The 25,491-nt window shown below is 44.8% G+C and overlaps 1 protein-coding gene across 3 annotated transcripts in view; it reads right to left on the minus strand.

The window, feature by feature from the left end:
* The window catches only part of TTF2 (transcription termination factor 2), a 49,174-nt gene extending 24,044 nt beyond the window's left edge, over positions 1-25,130 (minus strand). The window contains exons 1-12 of one of the 3 annotated variants that reach the window (XM_075907078.1): positions 24,987-25,130; positions 24,727-24,838; positions 18,809-18,895; positions 16,988-17,054; positions 15,518-16,438; positions 13,349-13,475; positions 12,159-12,356; positions 9,974-10,131; positions 5,868-5,949; positions 4,998-5,114; positions 3,182-3,332; positions 405-510 (exon numbers count right to left, since the gene is read on the minus strand). In XM_075907078.1, the coding sequence (XP_075763193.1) occupies positions 405-510; positions 3,182-3,332; positions 4,998-5,114; positions 5,868-5,949; positions 9,974-10,131; positions 12,159-12,356; positions 13,349-13,475; positions 15,518-16,438; positions 16,988-17,054; positions 18,809-18,895; positions 24,727-24,838; positions 24,987-25,014 (2,154 nt within the window). In that variant the 5' untranslated portion in view covers positions 25,015-25,130. Of the gene's footprint in view, positions 1-404; positions 511-3,181; positions 3,333-4,997; positions 5,115-5,867; positions 5,950-9,973; positions 10,132-12,158; positions 12,357-13,348; positions 13,476-15,517; positions 16,439-16,987; positions 17,055-18,808; positions 18,896-19,247; positions 19,301-24,726; positions 24,839-24,986 lie in introns of those variants that run through there. The other 2 variants (XM_075907072.1, XM_075907084.1) reach the window with 2 other exon arrangements.
* Positions 25,131-25,491: the final 361 nt, after the last annotated feature.

Here is a 25,491-nt window from a genome sequence, read left to right on the forward strand (position 1 = left end):
AGAGATGTTCATGTGTTAAGGAGTAGGCAAAAATACCCCCCAGGAAATTGTACTGTAGATGCATAAAGCTTATTTAAAAAACTGTTAACTTTAAAAAAATCACTGCCATCCGATAATTAGTTGCTATCATTAAAAGTAACATGGCTGTTGTAACAAAAATTAGGCTACATACTCTGCCTTTTCTATTTACTTTCTACACTTGACAAACACATGGTGTCTCCAGTTGGTTTTTCTGATTTGTACAACAGTCTCACAGCAATAGGGGGTTGAAAAAAATATTTTTCCACATACAATAATCTTAGGTGTTACATGCAACATTAACAGATTGAACAACTTCTCAATCAAGTACAATTTTTAAGTCTCTCTGTGTAAAGCAGCCTGCTTGTCAACTGCATGCATCTCACCCCCACATCATGGTCCTCAGCAGGGACCTCTCCCTCTTCTTTCTTTGTGGGAATCTCCTTGGAGAGAAGATTGTAGGTGGTGACAACAATGTCATAGTGAGGGAGGCTGTACAAAAAAAGCAGAGATGTGCTTGTCAGCAACGAGACTTATCAGAAACCCTTTCTGCAAGGCAGGCAGAATCACTCAAGGATTAATATGTAGAATGCAGGTCTGTAAAAGTCAATACATCTAAATACATGGAGATATACCTATTTCATAGAACTAGAAGAGACCTTGAGAGGTCATCGAGTCCAGTCTGCAGTCCTTATGGCAGGACCAAGTACCATCCCTGACAGATTTGCCCTAGATACTTAAATGGCCCCCCTGAAGGATTGAACTCACAACCCTGGGTTTAGCAAGCCAATGCTCAAACCACTGAGCTATTCCTTCCCTGAAGTCAGATCCCAAACTCCAGTGGGCACCAAAACAACATAATACGATAAAAGGTAGTATTGGCTCTTTCAGAACCAGAGGAGCTCAAAGCTCATGACAAACATTACACTTAACAATACCCCATGAGACCGGCAGGTATGATTCCCATTTTACAGATGGAGAAAGTGGAGAAGCTGAGTCACAGGCATTTGATAAGCCCAAAATAATACAGTAAATCTGTGGCACAGCGTCTCTTGACTCCAAGTCCATCCCTCAAGAGCACACTCTGCAATGATGTTGGTAGCTTCTGCCCCACAAACATCACTGCTTAAGCTGTTTCAGCATAAGTGCAGGACAACTCATTGCTGGCAACCATTATGAGCAAGAGATGTATTTGAGAGGATATACATGTCTTTGGATTCAGGTGCATTAATAGCCTTAGCAAGAGCAAGTCAGCGTGGGTAGGGGTTGTGCAAATTTTCCCTACTGTTACCTACCAGCCCTGTGCTTTAGGAGCCAGGGAGTGACATTCATGGAAAACCATTCTCCTCCCTTCCCCAAAGCCAGTGGTCCCCAACGCGGTGCCCGCGGGCGCCATGGCGCCCACCGGGGCATTCGTGTGCGTCCACCGACAACCTGGGCCGGCCCCACCCCGGCGCACGACACGAGCTGGGTGCGCAGCGCTCGGGCATTAAAGATGGAACAGAGGGACATCTCATTAGCATACAGAATGGAGAGCAGCTCTTCCAAGGCAGGAACCGCAGTGAACTATGGGACACCGAAAGCAGAGAAGCACTGCCTGATGGGAAATCCCTGCTCCAGATGCTAATGAACCCAGGCCTGCTCACACCCAAATTAGTCATTATCAGACTAATTCTAGTAATAATCCTATTGACATCTAAAATACTGAAACTGCCTAGTTGCATTGTGAGCTCGTTCAAAGAACATCTCCCATAACCAGGGGTGATCAGTCTCTATTGTCTCTCCTCTTTCTCTTTGAACTATCCCTATAAAAACTCCTATCCTTGCCCCAAGAAAACTGTTCTGATACCTGGACTTAAACTGCATCAGTTCCATTGAGACTTCTTCATCTCCTGTCTGATCGTGCTGAGGGCTCTGTCCTGCTTTTCTCCTGCCCTCTGGACCCCCGGCTACCATCATCATCTGGGAACCCTGATCAGTGCAAGCTCCGTGGAGTGGTGAGGTCTCTCTCTCTCTCTCTCCCTCTCCCTGCCCCGCCCTGTGTAAACTGTTATATGGTTACCTAACATTTGTAATCAGTTTCAATTTAGATTTAATATTCTAATTGTTAGATTTAATATTGTAACTCTTTGATATCTATTCACTACTCAAAAATAAATCACTTTCATTGTTAAGCTGGTTGCTTCTCTCTCTTTCTTTCTCTTTTGCTCACTCTTCCTTAAGGGGTGTTGTTTTGGCTTCCCCATTCGCTCTGCAACAACGCTTCTTGTACCCAAGCAAAAGATCCCTGTAGTGCCCAAAATCCTGTGGGGTTTTCTCATCGTGTGGTTTACCAGTGAATTACTGTGGTGTGAAAGTGGGGATAGGGGGTGCTGAACCTGGGGGATTATGAGGATGGCAGCCTAAAGTGCTGTTTAATCCAGCCCACGGAGTCCAAAGGCACATGAGGGTGCAGTGTGGCACTGCTGTGAAACCCAGCCAGCTGAGTCCAGGGACATATGAGGGGGTCAGCTTGTGAGTGCTGAGTACCCAGTCCTCTCAGACGTGCTCTGATTAGTGGGTGTGAGTGTCTGTGTGTGTTGCCAAGGTGGTAAGAACCCCATCCTGAGGAACCTAGTTCCTGCAGGAGAGCTCCAGTGGGAGGGGGAATTGGCAGCAGGGAGAATTCAGCTCCATATGAGAGCACAAGCAAGCACCAACAGCACACTGATAGAATTAGAGGGGTAGCTGTGTTAGTCTGAATCTGCAAAAGCGACAAGGAGTCCTGTGGCACCTTATAGACTAACTGAAGTGTAGGAGCATAAGCTTTCGTGGGCAAATTTCCACTACATGCATCTGACGAAGTGGGTCTTTGCCCACGAAAGCTTATGCTCCTACACTTCAGTTAGTCTATAAGGTGCCACAGGACTCCTCGTCGCTTTTACTGATAGAATTGTTAACCTTCCCCCAGTCCCATCAGGGTAACCCTGATAAATGAGCATACCCCAGAGTATTGGGCAAATCTGGTAACACTACTCTACTCTGACAGACTTCAGTCAGTCCTGACTCCCTAGGCCTCCCACATTTCTACTATTGGCAGTCTCTCCCAAGACAGCTCAGCCAACGAGCCATCTGCTTAATGCTTTGCTTCTCCTGTGCAGAGCTGTCATAGCTTTCCACTTACGCCTCTGGACGCTTGCTCCGGTTGGGTCCATGGTACAGACAGACACGCAGTTTACCATTGCTTACATGTCTCTCAACCTCCTTTTTCCAGTGGTGGATCAGGGATGCTGGGCAGACAATTAAAGTACCTCGGGAGAGGATGACAGAGGAATCTTAAATAGAAAGAGCAGAAAAAGAAGAGATTTCAGGGTCTTCTAAGCAGATTGCGATCGGGATGGGATTTCCTAGCCAGCTGCCTTGACTTCACAAATCTTCCATTTTTTTAGAGGAGCAGGCCCACTTTTCCTATGCATATGGCTCTGCAAAGTAGATGGGAGTGTCATTATGTGTTTCAGTGCCTCAGTATATTCCTGCAGTTTCACATTTTAGAGAAAATCTATGTAATATTAAAAAAACATATGCAAACAAAACTTTCTAAACATCAGCTTATTTTTCACACATACAATGCTAAATAGCAACAAAAGCATGTTAACAAAAATATCGCGCATGAAACCCAACTAGTATAATAAATAAGGATTTTAATATGAAGCACCAAAAGACTAAAGTGCCTTATTACCACACTTCACTACAGCTGTTTCAGCATGCTGAAAGTCTGGAAAAAAATGTAACAATGTGACATCTCATGAAAACAGTCTATGCAAAACTAAGTTTTATCTTAGGAAAAACTATTACTGATAATAAGCTACTAGTGACCTCATGCACCGGCTTCCTTGGGCTTCAGAATGCAGAGCTGCAGCTGGGGGGAAGCGATTAGTTGATAGTGCTAATTGATAAGCTTCTGCATATTGATTAGTCAAATAATTAACTAGACACTAACATCCCTAAACTGAAGATGGAGCCATCATTCTGAGGAAATAAAGTTTCTATGTAAAAGTGCTTATGAACACACACACAAAACCAGATACACCAGTGTTATCAGAGTTAAGTGTGCAGGGTTGGGGTTTTTTTTAACTGTAGGAGGGCATATGCAGCCTCCATTTGGCTTTAGAACAAGACATGTATCACATTATCTGGCTTCTATGCTTCAAAACTAAGCATAGATTAAATACTAACAGGGGATTCTTTCCCTCGCCCTCAGAAATGGAACAGTTTTTGTGGTTCTCTGTGTCTCACAATGCTGGCAAAATCCTCCGTACTGAGATTCGGGGGGGAGGGGGGGGGGGGGCGCTACACTAAACAAAAAAACAAAAAAAAGTCAGACAGTCATTTGGATCCCAAGAATATCTCCATATGTAAATGGTAAGAGTTCTATCACAGTACTTGGATTTCTAACAGATGCATCCCTTAACACTCTTGCTTAGACTCTAACCAACCAAACATAACCCCCAAAGATTTATGAAAGACCTATAGTTCCTCATTACTGGGCAGGCAGGCAGGCAGGCAGGCAATGACACTGTACTGCCCCTTCTCCCCACCCCCAGAGTTTATGAACTCCACTTTACCCAGGGGCACATTTAATAACTTGAAGAAGGCCCAGGGGCAAAATGTAGCCTTCTGATGTTCACATGCAGCTCACTGCATAGGGCAAGGCTCTATATTGCCTGCATATAATGAAACAGAATGCATCTGCCTCGATTCTAATTACAAATCCCACCATTCACATCTCTATCCTGATGAAGTGAAGCACTATAGTCCCAGCACACACTTTCTGCTGGGCTTTATCCTCAAGAGCTAAGTATAGAGAAGTCACTTTGTAGCCCATTGTGGGTCAGACTTTGGCTATCCAGGTATCACAAAGCATGTTGCCTACACACAGCGCATATCTTTTTGAGAGACCGGACACTCAGCTTTTGTGTTGCAGGGTAATTATTCAATACCATGTTTGGACATCCGCATTTCTAATTTCTTCTCCTTTCCTTCCCCCTTCTGTAGTCTTTTCTGGGTCAGAATGAGAGCGATCATTGTTAGAGTCTTCCCCAGGCCCATATCATCCGCTGGCAAGAAAAAGCAGAGAGAAAGGTCACGATTACCTCACAGAATCAGTCTACATTAGGGATGTAAGCAAGTTGTTGAGTCACTAGTCAACTAGTCACTTCTCCCCACCCTTTCTGCCTCTATTAGCAAAAAGCAGCAAGGGAGGGGAGCAGGAGCTGGAGAGCCAGCTTAAAAGCCAGTTTCCCCCAGCACCTTCTCCACAGGAGAGCAAGAGAGGCAGAGACATAAGGGGGAACTGGATGCAAGCCGGAACTCAGCTGTCCCGGTTTGCGCCTGGTCCTAGGTGCTACACCTCTGCCTTTTAAATGTAGGAACAGCTCTTCCTACATTTAAAAGGCAGAGCCACAGAGGGGTTAGCTTCTGCACTGGGAGCTAACCCTGCTGCAGCTCTGCCGTTTCTCCCTTATCAACTAACTGAATAGTCAATGGAAATTCCATCAACTACTCAATTTAGTTGATAAAACACAATTTAACATCCTTAGTCTACATAGCTCAAATCTGTGCTAATGCATGTCAAACTTATGAGTAACATAGTATTTGCTGATCCTGCAGGATCTTGCTACCAAAAGCTATAATTTGCTGTGGGCTGCTCATCCATATTTGGATGGGAGCCATGGAAAACAGAATTCTCCAAGAAATGGATCCCAGCCTAAATACAGCTGTCACCATTGCTGCCATGGTGGAGAATTAATTTCAAGGCAGGTTTTCGTAGGTACACTCAAAAAGGTACACTGCTTCATTATGTTGCTTACCCAGAATTCCTCCACATGGTCTCTGACTCTCCCTCCAGAGTAGCCAAGCAAGTGCCTGCTTCTGGTGCAGCAACAGAGGCACCTGCAAAGATTAGGTACAGGATGTAAAATGTAATGGTCTTTCAGAGACATACTGCTCTCAGATATTTCTGTTCTCAATGCCATGTTGTTTGATTGAGCAAGTTCTGTTTTAGTGGACAAGTGCTAAGCATACAGTTGCATCAGCCTTCTTTCCAAGACAATACAAACATTGCAGAAACTGGCACCAGCTACTCTGGGCATGTCTACACTAGGAAATTATTTTGAAATAACTATTTCAAAATAGTGTGTCCACGCTACAGGGAAGCCTTGAAATTAGTCTGAGGCAGGCTCCCTTAATATGGACGCGCTACCGCACATAGAGTCCCAGGAAGCACTGAGGAGTAATTATTTTGAATGACTCTGGGGAGTAAGCATTTTGAAATAGCAGTAGTGGACCATCCACACTAATGCTATCTTGAAATAAGTGTTTTATTCCTCATGGAAAGCAGGAGTTATCTTGAAATAACCAGTGCCTTATTTTGAAATAACAGGCGTGGCATTATTTTAAAATAACTCCCTAGTGTAGACCAAAGGTCTGAGGACATGTCTACGCTGGGGAATTATTTCAAAATAACTCCTCTTATTTCGAAATGCAAGCATCCACACTATCAAGTCTGTTATTTTCAAAGTAACTGCTGCTTGTGAAAAGGAATAAGCTTATTTTGAAATAATTTCCTAGTGTAGACATAGCCTGAGATGATGCCTTCTGCAACAACAAGATGCTATAAACATGATAAAACATCTTAACTTATACTAATATTTCCCATACAAACTGGAAGGAATTTTTAAATGTATGATATTTCCAAAGAAATCTGAAAGACCTTTTATGAGAACAATGCCATTTTAAAAGTTTTATTTTACTATAAAAGAGATCACCTTCTGAAAAGCAGATCTATTCAGTGTAGGAAATTTCCCAATAAACGTGTTTTTATCCTTGGCAATGATGTTTAGCAAATACTGCAACTTTCAATCCAATATGTTATATTAATTGCACAAGCATCTAAACTAGTTCGTCATATGAAATGGAGTGGAAATCTGAAGTTTTATTTAGGATAAAGGGAATTTTTCATAACTAACTGCATACAGCACAATCATCAACTCCTAATAATGTTGGAGGAGGAAGTTTGACAATTAATTTAGTCTCTCTGTATTCCTCTACTGCCTACTGCATAGGACTAATTACCGTACCTGTGTAACGTAAAAGTTGTTTTTAATAATGAAACAGTCTAGATGATTATGGCAGAGAGCTGCCAATAACATAGCTACCAGCATTTTTATAGATTAGCTGGCTCTGTAATATCTAGGATCTACATGAGTCATTAAAGAATGACAATTAAATCTGGCCAGCAGGGACACATTTTCTTTTTGATCCCCATATGGGATTGTGCAATATTGGAAAAAAACGGCGAATATGATCTTTGGCTATATAAAGATGGGAGTAGTGAGTAAGAGGATGATTTTATCTCTATGAATATCCTTTGTAAGACTGATACTAGAATACTGGTATTCACATTTTAAAGAGACTGTTCAAAAATTATTTTAGCAAACAGATTAAGAGGAGACTGGATTACAGCATATAAATTACCTCCATGGGCAAAAAGTGCCAAGTACAGGCAGTCCCCGACTTACGCGGATCCGACTTATGTCGGATCCGCACTTACGAATGGGGCTTTTCTTGCCCCGGAGCTCACGGGCGGCGGGTCGCCACCCGTGTCCTCCGGGGTGAGAAAAGCTTCTCCCGGTCTCCCTGGTCTGCTGGCTGGACCCCCCCCAGCAGACCAGGGACACCAGAGCAAAGCCGCCGCCTGGGCGGGCTTTGCTCGTTTGCCTGAGAGCAAAGCCGCCCACTGCTGGACCCCCCCCAGCAGACCAGGGGGACAGGAGCAAAGCCGCCCAGGCGGCGGCAGTCCCGCCGCCTGGGCGGCTTTGCTCCCGGTCAAACGAGCAAAGCCGCCCAGGAGGCGGCTTTGCTCTGGTGTCCCTGGTCTGCTGGGGGAGTCCAGCAAAGCCGCTGGACCCCCCCCAGCAGACAAGGGGGACAGGAGCAAAGCCTTGGAGCACACCCGCAGCGGGACAGCCTGTGCCTGGGCTGTCCCGCTGCGGGCGTGCTCCAAGGCTTTGCTCCCCGTCTCCCTGGTCTGGGAGCAAAGCCTCGGAGCACGCCAGCAGTGGGACAGCCGCGGCGCGCCTGGACTGTCCCACTGCCCGCATGCTCTGCGGCTTTGCTCCGCGTCAACCTGGTCTGCTGGGGGCGGGGGGGAGGGGGTGCAGCTAGTGCCTCCCCCCCTCCCCCCCAGCAGACCAGGCTTTTCTTGCCTACCTCTGGGGTAGAGCAGCTGGGGGCTGCCGGGTTGGTCCCGCAGCACCGCTCGGGACCAACCTGGCAGCACCCCAGCTGCTCTGCCCCAGGCATCCTGATTCAGCCGCTGCTGGTCAGTTTCAGCAGCGGCTGAATCAGGACGCCTGGGGCAGAGCAGCTGGGGTGCTGCTGGGTTGCTCCAGTAGCGCTGAGGAGCCACGCTACTGGAGCAACCCAGCAGCACCCCAGCTGCTCTGCCCCAGGCGTCCCCAAGTCAGCCGCTGCTGAAACTGACCAGCGGCTGACTACAGGAAGCCCGAGGCAGAGTTGCTCTGCCCCGGGCTTCCTGGAATCAGCCGCTGATCAATTTCAGCAGCAGCTGACTTGGGGACGCCTGGGTTTCTTAAGTTGAATCCATATGTAAGTCAGAACTGGCATCCAGATTCAGCCGCGGTTGAAACTGATCAGATTCAGCTGCGGCTGACGCCAGTTCCGACTTACATACAGATTCAACTTAAGAACAAACCTACAGTCCCTATCTTGTACGTAACCCGGGGACTGCCTGTATATAAGAGCTCTATATCCTAGTGGAGAAAGGCATAACAAAGAACAAATAGCTTAAAGCTGAAACCAAACTAAATTCAAATTAGAAAGAAGGCACTAGCTTTTAAACCAGAGAGAAAGATTAACCTCTGGAATAAACTACAAAGTTAAGGGGGAGGAGTCCTCCATTTCTTGGAGTCTTCCAATTAATGCTTTTCTGGAAGATGTGCTTTAGCTAAGTCATGTTTTGGACTCAATACAGCAATAACTGGGTGAAATTTAATAGTCTGAGATGTGCTGGAGATCAGACTAGATGGTCTAATGATCTTTTCAGTCTTTATATGAAACTATGAATTGCTAAAAGTTGTGTGGCACACAGTTGCAAAATTTTGCAGCTAACTGCAGCTACACCCTTCACAGACTATTCAACAGGGAATGCACTAATCTACAGTACAGCTTGGGCTAAATTCTATGGTAGGCTAGAATACATACAAAGAGCATAGGAATTGGGCAGCCATGTCTGAGACCAACACAGAGAATTGTAATTAAGGTGATAAATCAGCAGAAGACTGAGGAGTAGAACTGTGGAGAGGAATGCACTGTACTTCCCATGCCACGTACAGACAGAGGACTTCAGCCACAGGCCCATCCGCCTGACATCTTTCACTTTAATCTGGCATTTCCTACCTGCTGAATGAGTGACTTTCCACCCTAACTTTCTTTCAACATAGTTTCTGTATGTAATATTTAGACTAGAGCAACACACAGAGAACTCAATTAGGGCCAGAACCTCATTGTATAAAGCACTCCATAAATACATACGTAGACATGGCCTCTATTCCTAAGACTTCCAACCTTGAAGAAAAATGATAAGGTTCCCATATAACTGACAGAAGAATAAAAACTGCTGGTAAAACTGAAGACTCATACTTTCCTCACAGTACTGAATTTAGCTTCTATCATTTTTTGCAGGAGGAGCAGAGGACATAAGTTCTGCTTTTTACTTATGCTCCTCTTGGCTTACGTGGTACAGGGTACATTACTGCAAGGAAGTATATTTGTCTAGCAATAGACAATATGTCATCATGACCCATTTTATACCATAATCCCTGACATGTTTCATAATGGAAATTACATGAAACTGAATCAAATTGAGTATTGCCCTCCCTTGCTATTGGCCCACCTTCAACCCAGATGGATCCTCAGCTACAGACTCCTCTGTGGGGCAGGACTCTAGAGATCTATGAAGATGGTTAATGGCATCACTTGTGGCACTGCGCACAGCCCTGAGTCGATCTTCAGTCATTCTGCCTCCATACAGACCCTGTGCATTGGAGTTCGCTGGGAAGAGACAACATAGTAAATGAGAACAGTTATAGAGGTAATTCTCACTAACAGGCTCAGAGGCTAAAAGACGTGGTTAAATGCTTGTAGACTCCCAAACCACAACTAAACAGGGTGTTTGCTTACAAAAAAATTATCCACACTTTTTAAAATAGAGGTTTATTTTTTTAAAAGTTAAATGTGAAATTGACAACCTAGGTTAAAGCTTAAATCTATTAAAATCACATAGAATTAAATACAAAAATGTTAATCGGTACATGTCTGCTGCCAAGTTTCAAAGAAAAAAATCAAGTTATTGAACTAATGCAAGTTACTGGCCAATCCCCTGAAGCCAGAGTTTACTGAAGTGCTAAAGCAGCTTTTGTCTGTAGTAGCTTCTGCTATAGGTGCAGATGAAAAATACAGCCTCTCTCCAACTTACGAACCGGTTATGGACCAAGCAATTGGTCGTAACTCTGTTTGTTCATAAGTCGGACCCCATTGAGTTACACGCGACTGCGCTGTTCGTAAGCGCGGATTGCGTTTGTAACTCGGGGTCCGTCATTTACGACAGCTTCGGTCGTAACTGCTATAACAACTTGGGGACCGGCTGTATATTTTTTATTTTCAGTTTATTCAACTAACTCATTTCAGTGATCATTTCATTGAAATCTTCATTCAAAAACCAACTGGGAATTGAAAAAAGGAGATAATTTGTTTTCCTCTTCCAATCCATGAATAAAAACTAGGTGTGAGAGGATTAGCTCTATTAGCTTTAAAATCTAAAAGGATAAGGTGACCAGAAACTAAATCAGTTCAACTCACTATCTACAGAAAATCTTTCCTTTATGGATCACTTTCAAATGCAAAACATGCTTTAATAAACTTGTTGATGCCGCTTCTTATGTATCTTACTTTTATTAAAATAAAAAAATAAAATGGTGCCTTTGTGTATTTTTGACTAGATTTGAATTTCCATCCACAGCAAAACACAAATCATAAGTAAAAATTCATCCTAATCTAGTAAATAAGAAATGCATCATTCACCATTTTAATAAAATGTAAAATTAAGAATCTGAATATAAATTAAGCTATATAATTGTTTAAAGAAATATATATAGCTATATTATTCTGGTTAGCAAAACAAAAAGTACAAAGTGTAGTGCAAAAGTGATAGTGGCAAACAAACATCTTATTGGTTACTACCCAATAAGAATCCTTTCTTTAGAAAAATCTAAAAAGTGAAATGCAAAAAAAAAAAAAAAAAATTCAAAATGATTATTTAAACAGATTTAAATCAATCCATTCTGTAAGGATTGATCTGTTCACACTGCCTAATGCCTATGGGCAACACAGAGTTAAGTGTTTTCATATACCTTATAAGTTGCCAAACACTCACCTATAGAGTTCTCTACTTGGTTCAGGATGGAGAATAGCATACTGAGATATACACTCTGCTTAATGAAGGAATACAACAGCAGCTTGACAGAAACCAACAAAACAAAGTTTCTGACTCCCTGGGTGCTTCTACACAGCAGGGCTTAACTCAAAATCAGCTACGCAAATTGAGCTGTGACAATTTGCGTAGCTTATTTCAAAATTGAGAGCATCTACACAGCACTTATTTCGAAATAGAACACTCTTTCTCCAACTTCCCTTATTCCTCATACAATGAGGGTTACGGGAGTCGCAGTAAGAAGTCCTCCAGCTTGACAGTATTTTGACATTATTTTGAAATAACTGCCTTCTGAGTAGACTCGGACTACGTTATTTCGAAATAAAGTTGCTCTGTAGATGTACCCTCTGATGCATCTAGATATTCCTTCTGACAGAATTTACTCCACAAGATACCTCACTGTACTTTTCTCTATACTAAGATTCTGCATAAGAAAGCATCTAGAAATTTACTGGAATAAGAAGTTCTTGCTCATCCACAGAAATTAGGATTCCCTCCAAACTGGTGATTGATTATGCTATTTAATATGAAAAAAGTCCATTGCAAGCCACTAGGTAGGCCTAATTTCTTGTTGCTCACCCAACTTTACCTCCGTAGACATGACTGTAGTATTGACTGGGTCCCAGAGAGGGAGCTGAGCTGCACCCATGTAGTTCTAGAGAGCTTTTAGCAAGCGAATCCTGGAATGACTGTGGATTTTTCAAATGCACAGTCCTTGATTCAGTGGTTGTCCTACTGAATGGGTTGCACAGAGATTCTTCCTGATTGTCACTGCTCACATTGTTCCCTGTGTGAGAAGGGAAACATTCAATATTAATGGCTTGGGAACAGACTTCAAAGTATCTCACCTATAAGCCACTATTGCACAGTGGAGAAGGCTGAAAACATTTCACTTAACCAAGTGACCTATTTGAGACATGGGACTCTCAGTTCTGTTCCCAGTGGATCCGTCCATGTTACAAGGCGTGCCCTTCTTGACACTCTGAGCATGCACAAGTGCACAGGAACAAGTGGCCTGGTGAATCCGAGCTACCTTCTGCCTCCAGTAAGTGATCTTTCCAGCTCAGGGCTGGAACTACCTCCATGGAAAGGATTGTGCATACTAGCTGGCTCTGAAGCTACCCATTTTGCTGTTACAAAACTATAATTTCTGGAGCTGTCAATCTGGCTCTTTTCATTAATACAAATTAAAAATAGAACATGATGTAACTATAGATATTTGATAGATATTGAGGTGGTGACACATACTTATCTCATCCACAGGCAATTAATACTGTTAACTAGATTAGTGAAGAAACTCCAGAAATATCTACTTAGCCACATCTGGCAACAAAATGACAGTGGAAGTTTAGCACGTTGTACACTTGAGGCAAAATAAGGTAAATATCTTGTACAAAAAAGTAAGGCTCTCATCAGAGAGAAAAAGTAACTCTTAGGATACTGGTCAGACACAGCCAGCATATAAAACTTGACTTAAATCATACAGTCAAGTTACTGGCAGAGCTGGAACAAAATCCAGAAATTCTGGAGTCCAGTCAGTCATGTGCTCTAGTCACTAGAGAAAAATGCCTCCCAATTTAAAAAAAAAAAAAAAAAAAATCAACACTAACGAACAAGAAAAATTTAATACAATCCTTAATTGATTTTCAGTTAATATGGTGCGTTCAGCTTCTTAGTATTCCAATGGGTCTATATGTGCAAGCCACATATGAACTTACACTTTTTATAAACACCATGGCTGGACATAACACTTTACAAAATTCTGACAACCCATCTTACCCTCCTCTGTACTTTCTGCTGTTGAGAGGCTGAGATCACTGAGTGCAGCTTCCAAATCCTGCACTTGCTTTAATAGTCTTTCACCTTTATCTGGTAGGGCCTGAACATTCACAGTCTTCAATGTGCTCTGAAAACAAAATCCAGAATCCATCTCTTATCTGCTCTTTTACCGCTATCCACACCCAAATACAGTAGACTTCCGATAATCCGGCACCTTTTGGACCTATGTGGTGCTGGATTATCAGATTTGCTGGAGAATCAGGAGGTCTGGTACAGCCCCACGGTTTAACAGCTGGCCAGGAAACAATCTCCCCCACTCTCTCCTCTTCTCCATGCTGTAACCTGATCCTTCACCCTCTCCCCGCCCCCCCCCCCCGCCCTCCCCTGAAGCAAAATGCTCTTCTCCCTACTGTAACATGATCCCACTCCCTTCCCCTCTCCCCCAACCTTATGCTCCCTCTGGTTACAGCCAGCATGTGTGCTGAGCAGCAGGCTTTTTAATCAGCCGGTCAGGAGCGCTTGGCATTTTGATGCCGGAGTATTGGGAGTGCCGAACAGTTGGATGCCGGACTATCAGAGTTTTACTGTACTTCTAATCAGTCTCCTTTCCATAGGACAATTAAAAGGTAACAAGTAAAAAAAGGTCAGACTTGCATTCTAGGAAGTCAGATACTTTCACCTAATTCTACGATATCCAAAATTGTAACATGATTTTTACAAAGGTTATATTAATCTCCAGAGCATCTTTAACCAGAAAATAAGTTAACTATTATTAAACTTCATGGGAGAGGACTTGGGAACTTTTGATTCCCTAAGATCATGAGAAGGGGGACACAACAGTATAGCCTAAGGATCATAACAGCTCTCTCAAGCACAGTCTAGACTGCTTTATTATTTTTACTTCTGTTGCACAACATGGTTAAGAAAGAAGCAATAGTTCTACTAGAGAGATCTAAATTCTATTCTGACCTGTGTGTGATTCACAGAATTTCTAATTAAATTTTCAGGTGTTTATTATTAGTGAACAAGACCAAAAGAATACAGCTTGTTTTTGACACCCCAGAGTAAGCTTGCAAAGCAGAAATCATAAATGTTCTCCGGGGTGCCTTTTTAAAGAGAGTCATTTTTCCAAAGTATTACTGCACTTTTTACAAGTGCTCAAGCTTTCTATTTCTAGTGGGCAATGCGACTACAACGCTCAGGCTCATCTCCCAATAAAATCCTGCCTAATCCTGGTACTTATTTGGTGGACTAGCCCTAGCTATCACCCTTCCCACTGCTATTTGAAGTCGAGTAGGTCAAGCAGTGATATACAGTGAACCCTCGTTTATCGCGGTAGATAGGTTCCAAACCCGACCGCGATAGCTGAAAATCCGCGAAGTAGGCTTTGAAAGCCGCGGAGGGGCTCCGGCGGGGGAGCAGCCCAGGCGCGCCTGGGATACCCCCCCGCCGGCTTCCCCCGAGGCTTTGAAAGCCGCGGAGGGGCTCCGGTGGGGGAGCAGCCCAGGCGCGCCTGGGATGCCCCCCCGCCGGCTTCCCCCGAGGCTTTGAAAGCCGCGGAGGGGCTCCGGCGGGGGAGCAGCCCAGGCGCGCCTGGGATGCCTCCCCACCGGCTTCCCCCGAGGCTTTGAAAGCCGTGGAGGGGCTCCGGCGGGGGAGCAGCCCAGGCGCGCCTGGGATGCCCCCCCCGCCGGCTTCCCCCGAGGCTTTGAAAGCCGGAATATACAGTAGTACTGTTAACAAACCACCCTTTAATGTACAGAAAAAAGTCCGCGAAGTCGTGAATCCGCGATGGTCGAACCGCGAAGTAGCGAGGGCTCACTGTAGCACTTGTCTATCCATTCTAGGAAGCAGCTGCTATGAGACACAGCCTAAGGTGCAGCCCATATGTTCATATGTTGCTGACATGGCCCTCAAAAAAGAGAAGACTAGGTATCCCCACTCTAGAGGATATGAAGTTCTCTCATGCTCTGCTTTAAGTTTACATAGTTCCAACTAATTATGTCTAGCCTGAGTTTTCAGAAGCATGAAGCTGTCACCTTTCTCTACGCACTTGAGAGAATTAAGCTTGGACAGGCTTGATTCTGCAGCCTGACATGGCTGGTGCAAACAGCTGCCTCAAGGATGAGGAGAGCAAAAGTGAGGCAGGCATGTAATAAAAATAACAACCTTCTTCAGTTTCAGCTGGACTGTAAGATGGTTCTGAAGGGCTTTGGGGTCCAGCCTTTCTTCCTTTTGCAAAGATGTTGCAACTCCTAGAGAAGAAGAGTAAATCCTTTGCTCACTCTTTCCAGATGTTCTCACATGAACCTCTCCCTGCTGCAAACCTAATACTGACCCATCAGGTTGGTCTTTGCTCAACTTGGAAGAAACAACCACAACTTCGTCTTCATCACTGCTAATAGTTTGACTGGCATATCTTCCCTCCTGGGAAATCACACACTCTCTGGATGTCAGGTCCTTCTCTCCAGCATCTACCTTCATTTTTATTCCTTTGTCCCTGCTGCTTTTTGAGTCTCCCTTTCTGAATTGCTCTTCTCTCGGTGGCTCAGTATTTGCTTTTTGGCTGTCAAGGCTTGGGGACGACAACTTTAGTTTCCTTTCTCTGTGTAAGGCATCTTTCACTGGCTTAATGCAAGCTCCCTCCTCTATGTTCTCAGAGGATTTCTCTGACTCCCTACTAATGCCATATTTCTGTTTATCCCCAAAAAGGTCTCTCTCTTTCTGAGTCTCCAACTGACTTGACTTAGCTTTGGATTCTGTGCCCTTCCAAAGTTGTGCGTCACTCCTCTTCTCCTCAGACTGCTTTTTCTTAATCTTCATTTCCACTGGAAGCTCTCTTCCCATCTGGGATTCAGGTGTCAATTTCTCCTCCTCCTTTTTATCCAATGCCTGCTCTCTCTTTTCCTTCTGTTTCCCTCCTTCAGTGGTATTTTTCTCCCTATTGTCTTCACTAAGTAGTTTCCAGGAGGACAGTTCACAATTCTTATCTAGAACTCTGAATGGATTTCGCTGACCATTGGGATTAAGGAATAGTTGTGATGCATGCTGAGGTTCTGTATCTACTGACAGTTTGGTGGCTTTGGGATCCTGCAAGAGATTCAAATAAAATTAATTCTTTAGTACATGACTTAGGAAAGAACATTACCCAATCAACAGCCTCAACCCTACTATAACCCACTCAAGCAAAATATTCACTTCTATGATCACCCTTCCCATAACGCCGACTGGGCTACATCATAGCCATCATCTTTCTGTTTGAGTACTATTAAGCCCTTGACTGTAGAAGGCACTAATGAAAAGCATAAGGCTGATGCCATGCACCCACTGCCCATCTACTCCACACCAGGAAGTAAGCAGGATGTCTCATCAGCCACACAGCCGCTGGAAATGAGGCTAAGGGAAAAAGATGACAGACCATGGCTGGATTCAGAATTCAAGTTGCCTACTTCACAGATTACTCCCTGTACATTGAACCTGAGGCTGTTAGTTTTATCTAAGGCAATAAAGACCCCAACACTGCACTATAGAACCCACAGCTCTTCACAAGCTGAACTAGTAGGTGCATAATGAACAAATGTAAACAATCGCACACTGCGTGAGCAGCACGTAGCTTACGTATAAATGACAAACTTGTACCTGCCATGGGATTCTCCCACACCATCTCTTCCCTTGCATCTTACTTTTAAGGCATCGATAATGCAGCCTTTTGGACAATAAAAGAAAACATGAGCTGATAAGGTCGTATATGTATTATAGCTGGTTATGTTCTGCTACAGAGGATTTTTTAAATTTTAGTTTGTACAAGCAGTTGTCCCTGAATCTCTGGATCTGCACTTTACAGGGCTTTGTATGCATTTAGTACATCCCTCTTGATCTTTAGAAAACACAAGAGATCAAACTTATTAACTGACAATGCACAACTTTCTATAATATTAAAATCCTCTGGATATATTCGCTTCCTCTGCTTATAGTTCCTCTATTGACTTGAAAACTCAAAGCGTGGTGACAGAGAACATGCAACATGATTCAGTCACTGATTATGATCAAAGTGCTGGGGACTCGTCATGGTTTATCAAAACCCAAATTTATTATTTTTAAATGCACTGAACAGCCCATCTCTTCTTTTAAGCCTTCTGGAGAAAGGGATGGAGAGGAATTAGGCTGTAGAATAAAAGGGGGACTTCTTTTTATAAATTGGCAGTTGACAAACAGAGCTCTGTGAGACGCTTTTACTGGATTGCGGCTGTTTCCTATTTATTGTGAATTTTAACTGAATGCATATTAAGAGCTTATGTGGGATCACAAACATAAAACTGTACCAAAGTCAAGCCCTGTTTGATAAAACAAGGCTGCTTTCTAGTAAACAAGTGGATCACTGAATAAAAGGAGTTGGCTCTTAATAAGAAAGGAACCAACATTCTGAAAGATACTGAATAAATTAATCAAAAGATGGAAGAACAATTATAAGAAAGCCTTGTTAACATTTTTCAAGCAAGACATTGGGGGTATGTCTAGACTATATGGCTCCGTTGACAGAGCCATGTAAACCAGTGTACCTGGCATAGGCAAAGCAGCAGGGATTTAAATAATCCCCGCTTCATTAAAATAAACATGGCCTCCGCGCTGTGCTGACGATCAGCTGATCTGGCACAGCACAGCAGTCTAGACACAGATCAGTCGGCTGGGGAAACTTTTGCCGACCGATCCTGTAAGCCTCGTTTAAAGCTCCACATCTCCCTGGTCTGCTGGGGGGGGGGGGGGCGGGATGGAAGGGGGCAGCTAGTGCGCCCCCCCCCCCCCCCCAAGCAGGCCAGGCTTTTCTACCCGACGCCTGGGGTAGAGCAACTGGGGGGCAGCCAGGTTGGTCCCACAGCGCCGAGGTGCGGGACCAACCCAGCAGCACCCCAGCTGCTCTGCCCCAGGCGTGTCCGATTCAGCCGCTGCTGGTCAGTTTCAACAGTGGCTGAATCTGGACGCCAGTTCCAACTTACATACAAATTCAACTTAAGAACAAACCTACGGTCCCTATCTTGTACGTAACCCGGGGACTGCCTGTAAATCGAAAGAATGCGGCAGTTTTTTTGACTGTGGAAAACCTCGTTTTACGAGGAAGAACTCCTTGTTTTGAAAGTGCTCTTTTGAAAAAAAGGCGCTACATAATGCAAACTGTGCCTCTTCAAAAGAGAACATCCAGACTGCCTGGGTGCAGTCTTTCAAAAAAACCGGCTTGTTTTTTCGAAAGAGGCTTGCAGTCTAGACATAGCCTTATTTACATTTTATGCCTTTAGGAACTGGAACCTGCCATATTTAAAAAACAATGTGAAAACCCCTAAAAGGGTATACACAAAACACTATAAATAGTGATCAAGCTATGATGCCACAAGAAAGAAGAGATAACCCAGCCTTTCAAATAAACGGGAATTACATGCTGTACTTATTCCCTTTGGACAAACTTACCAGTATTCTTCTTTGTCTTGTTGCTGTATCAGAACTTGCAGCTCCACCATGTACTTCTCATGGATCAAGCAGTAGGAAGCAGGGAGACTGAAGGTGGGGGGGAAAGACATTTGAGCTGGCTAAGTAAGAACAGCAGAAACAAATGCCCAAGGCAAAATCCTTAGAAAAAGGCTTCAAAGACTGCTTCCCTCAGAGACATGTAGGTAGTTTGGGTTCACAGAATTAATAGTTCATTGGCAGGTCTCCTCAAACAGCCCCAAATTCACTTAAAATTAATAAGAAGGTCATTTAAAGCAGGCAGTCAAAGCAGGAGACAGATTAATCTCTGTTATTACATAGAAAAATTAAGTGTAAGGCTACGGTTTAGTCACTGGTGGTTTTAATATAAGTAATGAACAGCCTCTGGATTTGAGGCCTGTCCATGACTTTTACTATGTACCTCTGTGTAGCCAGACAGCCCGCCCCCATCACATCCATCTTATTTGCCTCTCTGAAGCATACAGGGCAGAGAAGGAGCAGTAAAATCAGCATAGTCTATGCTGGCTCATCTGATCCTGAGAAGCTGAAAACACAGATATGTGGAGAGAGAGCGATTAAGTCAATAAGCTGGCCTCAAGGCTGCAAGAAGTGTCAGGCTGGCACCCATGTTGATTCGAACACACACACAGTCCCTGGAAGAGGAATTTCCCACTGAGAAAAGAATCCCCAGTAATTCCAATTTAGTTATCTCTCTTACAAGTGTAAATTAAGTTCACAACTCCCTTGTAAGAACTGGTCTCACAAAAGACAGACCAGCCCCATTTGGCATGACAGACAAGAAAGAGAAATACGTGACCCCATGAGTATAAAAGATAGGTCCAGCACACACTCACTTTGAGTGTCATTCTACCCTCTACCTGCTGGTCGGGTTAGGTGTTTGACTTCCCGAGGTTCTATGGGGACGCCCACCTCATATTTTCGTCTTTCCTAGGAATTGAGGGACCAGCCCTGGCCTGACATGCTGGAGTCGAGAGGCACAGAAGGGGGTAAAAATTGTACCTCATAGACTTTAAGGTCAGAAGGGACCATTATGATCATCTAGTCTGACCCCCTGCACAGTAGAGGCCACAGAATCTCAACCACCCCTCTTAGAATAATCCTCTCACCTATATCAAAGATATTGAAGCATTCAAATACTTTGAAGGACCCAACATGCAGAGAGTCCTTCAGCTGTGATCTGTGCCCAATGCTACAGAGATAGAAATGTAGCCGTGTTAGTCTGGGGTAGTTGAAGCAAAATGCAGGACAATGTAGCACTTTAAAGACTAACAAGATGGTTTATTAGATGATGAGCTTTCGTGGGCCAGACCCACTTCCTCAGATCAAATAGTGGAAGAAAGTAGTCACAACCATATATACCAAAGGATACAATTAAAAAAATGAACAAATATGAAAAGGACAAATCACATTGCAGAACAGAACGGGGAAGCGGGGGGGGAGGGGGAGGAAGGAAGGTAAGTGTCTGCGAATTGATGATATTAAAGGTAGGGAGAGTGGGATGTTTGTGAGTTAATGGTATTACAGGTGATAATAACTGTCTTGGTAATGGGTGAGATAGTTCAAATTCTTGTTAAGTCCTTGTTGGCAAGTGTCGAATTTTAACATGAATGACAGTTCAGAGGATTCCCTTTCAAGTGCAGATGTAAAAGGTCTTTGTAGCCGAATGCAGGTGGCTAAGTCATTGAGAGAGTGTCCTTTCTGGTTAAAGTGGCAAGAAACTGTTTTCTCTTTGTGATCTTGTCTGATATCTGTTTTGTGGGCATTAATCCTTTGGCGAAGTGTCTGAGATGTTTGTCCAATGTACATAGCAGACGGACACTTTCGGCACATGATAGCATAGATTATATTTCTGGATGCGCAGGAATATGTGTTCTTGATCTTATAACTCACTTGGTTAGGTCCAATAATGGTATCAGCAGAATGAATATGTGGACAAAGCTGGCAACGGGGTTTGTTGCAAGGGAAGGTACCAGGGTTGGTATTAGTGTGGTATGTCCTGTGGTGGTTGGTAAGAATCATCTTGAGGTTAGGTGGTTGTCTATAGGAGACTATGGGTCTGTCTCCCAGAGCCTCTTTGAGTATGGTATCCTGTTCCAATATAGGCTGTAGTTTATTGATAATGTGTTGGACAGGTTTAAGTTGGGGGTTGTAGGTGATGACAAGTGGTGTTCTATTGTTGGTTTTCTTGCAAACCCCGTTGCCAGCTTTGTCCACATATTCATTCTGCTGATACCATTATTGGACCTAACCAAGTGAGTTATAAGATCAAGAACACATATTCCTGCGCATCCAGAAATATAATCTATGCTATCATGTGCCGAAAGTGTCCGTCTGCTATGTACATTGGACAAACATCTCAGACACTTCGCCAAAGGATTAATGCCCACAAAACAGATATCAGACAAGATCACAAAGAGAAAACAGTTTCTTGCCACTTTAACCAGAAAGGACACTCTCTCAATGACTTAGCCACCTGCATTCGGCTACAAAGACCTTTTACATCTGCACTTGAAAGGGAATCCTCTGAACTGTCATTCATGTTAAAATTCGACACTTGCCAACAAGGACTTAACAAGAATTTGAACTATCTCACCCATTACCAAGACAGTTTCCCCAATTATCACCTGTAATACCATTAACTCACAAACATCCCACTCTCCCTACCTTTAATATCATCAATTCACAGACACTTACCTTCCTTCCTCCCCCCCCCTCCCCCCCGCATCCGCCTTCTGTTCTGCAATGTGATTTGTCCTTTTCATATTTGTTCATTTTTTTAATTGTATCCTTTGGTATATATGGTTGTGACAACTTTCTTCCACTATTTGATCTGAGGAAGTGAGTCTGGCCCACGAAAGCTCATCATCTAATAAACCATCTTGTTAGTCTTTAAAGTGCTACATTGTCCTGCATTTTGCTTCAATGCTACAGAGTAAGGCGAAAAACCTCCAGGGCCTCTGCCAATCTACCCTGGAGGAAAATTCCTTCCGGACCCCAAATAATACCTGGATGTGGTCCTCTGTCTTAAGTGTACACATAGAAAGAGTAAGCTGTTACTTGGTACCATTATTTCTATTTTTCTATCTTTATCTTCTTTGTAACCATTTTTAAGATCTATATTTTGCTAGTAGTTAAGAAACAGAACAATAGCCATTGCAACCATATGATTTATAAGCTTCCTCAAATAAACCTGTAACTGTTTAAGTTTTAACCTGACTCCTTCAGTTGCTGTAATAGAACCAAGCACAATTTAAAAGAACTTCAGCCGGTCATAAAGGGACAGACATAGGGAGAGCTTGGGCGTTTGGATCTGTGTCACTCCCAGGTGACAAGATCCATTGGGGCACCTTTTCAGCCTTTCCTAGGCTGCCCTCTGCAAAGGAACCCCTGTGTTCTAGCAGCTAAAATCTAAGGTGTAATAAGCTCTTCCTATATAACGGGGCGTCCGTTGGCCTGCTGGCCACCCTCTGCGATGGGACCCCGGTCCTAGCAGTAAAGACACGGACGTTAAACCTTTTCTCGGAAACGTACACACACACACTGCCCTGACCGTCGGCTGACACTCTGACAAAAAACTTGAGGAGGGGAGGAGCAGCTGAGGGGGTGCGTGGCCTGGGGGATGTCAAGGGTGCTGAGGGAGACAGCTCAGAAGGCATCGCAGATGCTTGAGGAGCAGGGGCTTGGCAGGGCTGAGGTGACTCCCAGGAAGTAGCAACCTCCAGCTGTTACCTCCAGGCTTCACATGCTGCCTTCACTCTGCCATAAGCCCTGGTTCTGCAGCTCTTACTGGCTGGGAACCGCAACCATCAGGAGCTGTGAGGATGGTGCTCATGGGCAGATGCAGCAAGTAGAGTTAAGCCCAACCATGTAAACATCAACCCACACCCCAACCCTCCCCAAACGCCTCCTGTGCGGTAGATGGGTGTACCTGAGATTACCCCAACGGTGGCTGATGTGATTGATCATTGCCCAAGTAGTCCCTAAGGCAAGCACATTGGCTACTGCAAAAGTCAAGGAAAGTCACTGAATCTGTGACCTTCGTGGTATGATATTGATACTACTAGCTAATACTAAGTGACGTTATTTCGAAACAACATAATGCGCGTATACACAGCAAGTCATTATTTCAAAATAATGTCGAGCTGGAGGACTTCTTATTCTGACTCCTGTAACCCTCATTTCACGAGGAGTAAGGGAAGTCGAAGGAAGAGTGTTCTTCCTTTGACGTCCTGCTGTGAAGAAAGCACAGAAAGCCGAATTAAGCTATTTTGACTTCAGCTACGCAATTGACGTAGTTGAAGTTGGGTAACTTAATTTGACTTCTGCTCTGCTGCGTAGACATACCCAGGGTAAACTGCAGGATGATCTACAGCTACATCAACAATCCACAAATGTTTTGCAGCCCACATAAAAGTATATATGTTGTATACGGACACCGGAGTTGCAGGTATGTAGTTAATTGGAGATGCAGGCTGACATTTTACATCCTTATACATCTTTTACCATATATACGAAAATCTAATAACTGTACATCAGTTGGTGTGATGAGCTGCTGCCTATCATGATGACAAGTATTATCTCATTGTGCCCTTGTCTTTGTCCCACTTATCTATATTTCTAAGCTTAGTTTTAGACTGACATTTTTGGTACAGGGTGGGGTCCTTGTCTATAACTAGAACTTCTAGAAACTATGATAATACAAATGATAACTGGTGAAAGATTTATACCACCTGAAGATAAACTAATACAATACTGTGCAGACTCTCTAAAGCAGAGGTGGACAAACTCAGATGCAGGGGGCCGGACCCAGTCCACCAAGCATTTCTCTCTAGCCAGCCCAGCTGATTAGCAGAGATGCAGCTGTCCTTCCCCCCCCACCCATCTTGCTCCAAGAGCTGCTTCCAGGATTCTCCTGCTAACTGTGCAGAGTGTGGGGTGAAGGCGTAAGGAATGTTGAAGCCATGGTGTTCCCCTGCCCCTGTACTCCATCTCAGCAGAGCAGAGGTTGTAGACAGATGCTATGTCTAGACTACGCAGAAGATTCGAAAGCGAAAGTAGTCGGGATGCGGCTTTTTCGGCAACCCCCCCTTTTTCAAAAAGCTGCATAAACCTCATTTTTGAGGAAGAGCAGCTTTTCAAAGAGGGGGGGAGGGGCTGCTGAAAAAGCCACGTCTCGACTACTTTCACTTTCGAAAGCTCCACTTTCAAAAGTGAGATCAGAAGAAGATTTGCAAATTATCGCAGAATTTGCGTATTCTCTTTCGAATCTTCCGCGTAGCCTAGACAAACCCAGAGACACACAGGGATGTAAATTAGACACTTTGAAATTGCAAATGAAGCTGGGATTTGAATTTCCCGTGCTTCATTTGCATAATCACGTCATGGCGCTCTTTCAAAAAAGTGCTATTTTGAAATTTAAACTGCAGTCTAGATGCAGTTCTTTCAAAAACAGAAGCCTTTTCCGAAAGATCCTGTAAGCCTGAGGATCTTTACAGGATCTTTTGAAAAAGGCTTCTATTTTCGAAAGAACTGCGACTGTGGGTGCAATTTCAAAACAGCGCTTTTTCGAAAGAGCGCCATGACGCAACTGTGCAAACGGAGCACGGGAAATAAATTCAAATCCCGGCTTCATTTGCCATTTCAAAGTGTCTAATTTACATCCCTCTGTCGAAAGAGGGATGCAGTCTAGACAGACCCTTCCCGCAGAATTTGCATATCCTCTTTCCAATCTTCTGCATGGCCTAGAGGAGCCCAGAGACACACAGGCAGCAGAGTTGCTTCAATCTGAAGCCTGCCACCCAGGGAAGGGCAGAACTGGGCATGGGGGGGGGGGGGGGGCGCTAGGCGCAGATCAGGAACATCCCCACCCCTGAACCTACTGTACAGGGAGGGTGAATCCGCAGCGCGCCTGCTCCTGGACCCCGCACACGTAGAAGCTTTTCCCTTTGTTCGGCCCATCCTTAACGCCCGTCTTGAGGCAGCAGAGAGACCCTGGCGGGGAAGAGAAGCAGCCTCGTGAGACTGGTCCCAGCCTCGCCCCCCGCAGCGCGCGGCCCCCAACCCCGCCCCCCCGTCTGGGCCCCCCCCCAGGGCCCCGCGCGCAGAGAACGGGGGCGCCCCCAGACCCTCCGCCCCTCACCGTGCCCCGCGCAGCGCACCGCCTCCATGCCGCGCCCCAGAGCCCCCGCCGCCTTCCCTGCAGAGTCTCCGGGGGGGGGGGGAAGGGGGAAGGAAACAACCCACGCGTTCCATAGGCCCCGCCCCCTTCCCCGCTCTCGGAGCCAGCCAATCCCCTCTCCTGTTCCCGCCCCTCGATGACACAGTGACCAATCAGATCGGGGCGGGAGGATGCCCGGCCAATCGCAACAGGGCCTTGCTCCTGACCCGCTCCCTGTCCGCGCGCGCACTCAACGGTTGGGAGGAGGCGGCCAGGCCCAGGGGGCAGGTCACTGGGCGGGAGGCAACCAATGGGAACAAGCGAGAGGTGCGCCCGGCCCGCCCACCACCTGCGGGCTCTGCTGCCGCTGCCAGCGCCCCGCGTGCGCCCGGGGCTCCGCAGCCGCCCCCAGCTGGGGGAGGGGCGCAGACATTGTCCCAGCACTGCCTGCCCCGCCCCCCGGCTCTGAGGAGGAGGGGCTGGCCCT

Source organism: Pelodiscus sinensis, chromosome 1 (assembly GCF_049634645.1).
Source record: "Pelodiscus sinensis isolate JC-2024 chromosome 1, ASM4963464v1, whole genome shotgun sequence".
NCBI lineage: Eukaryota > Metazoa > Chordata > Testudines > Trionychidae > Pelodiscus > Pelodiscus sinensis.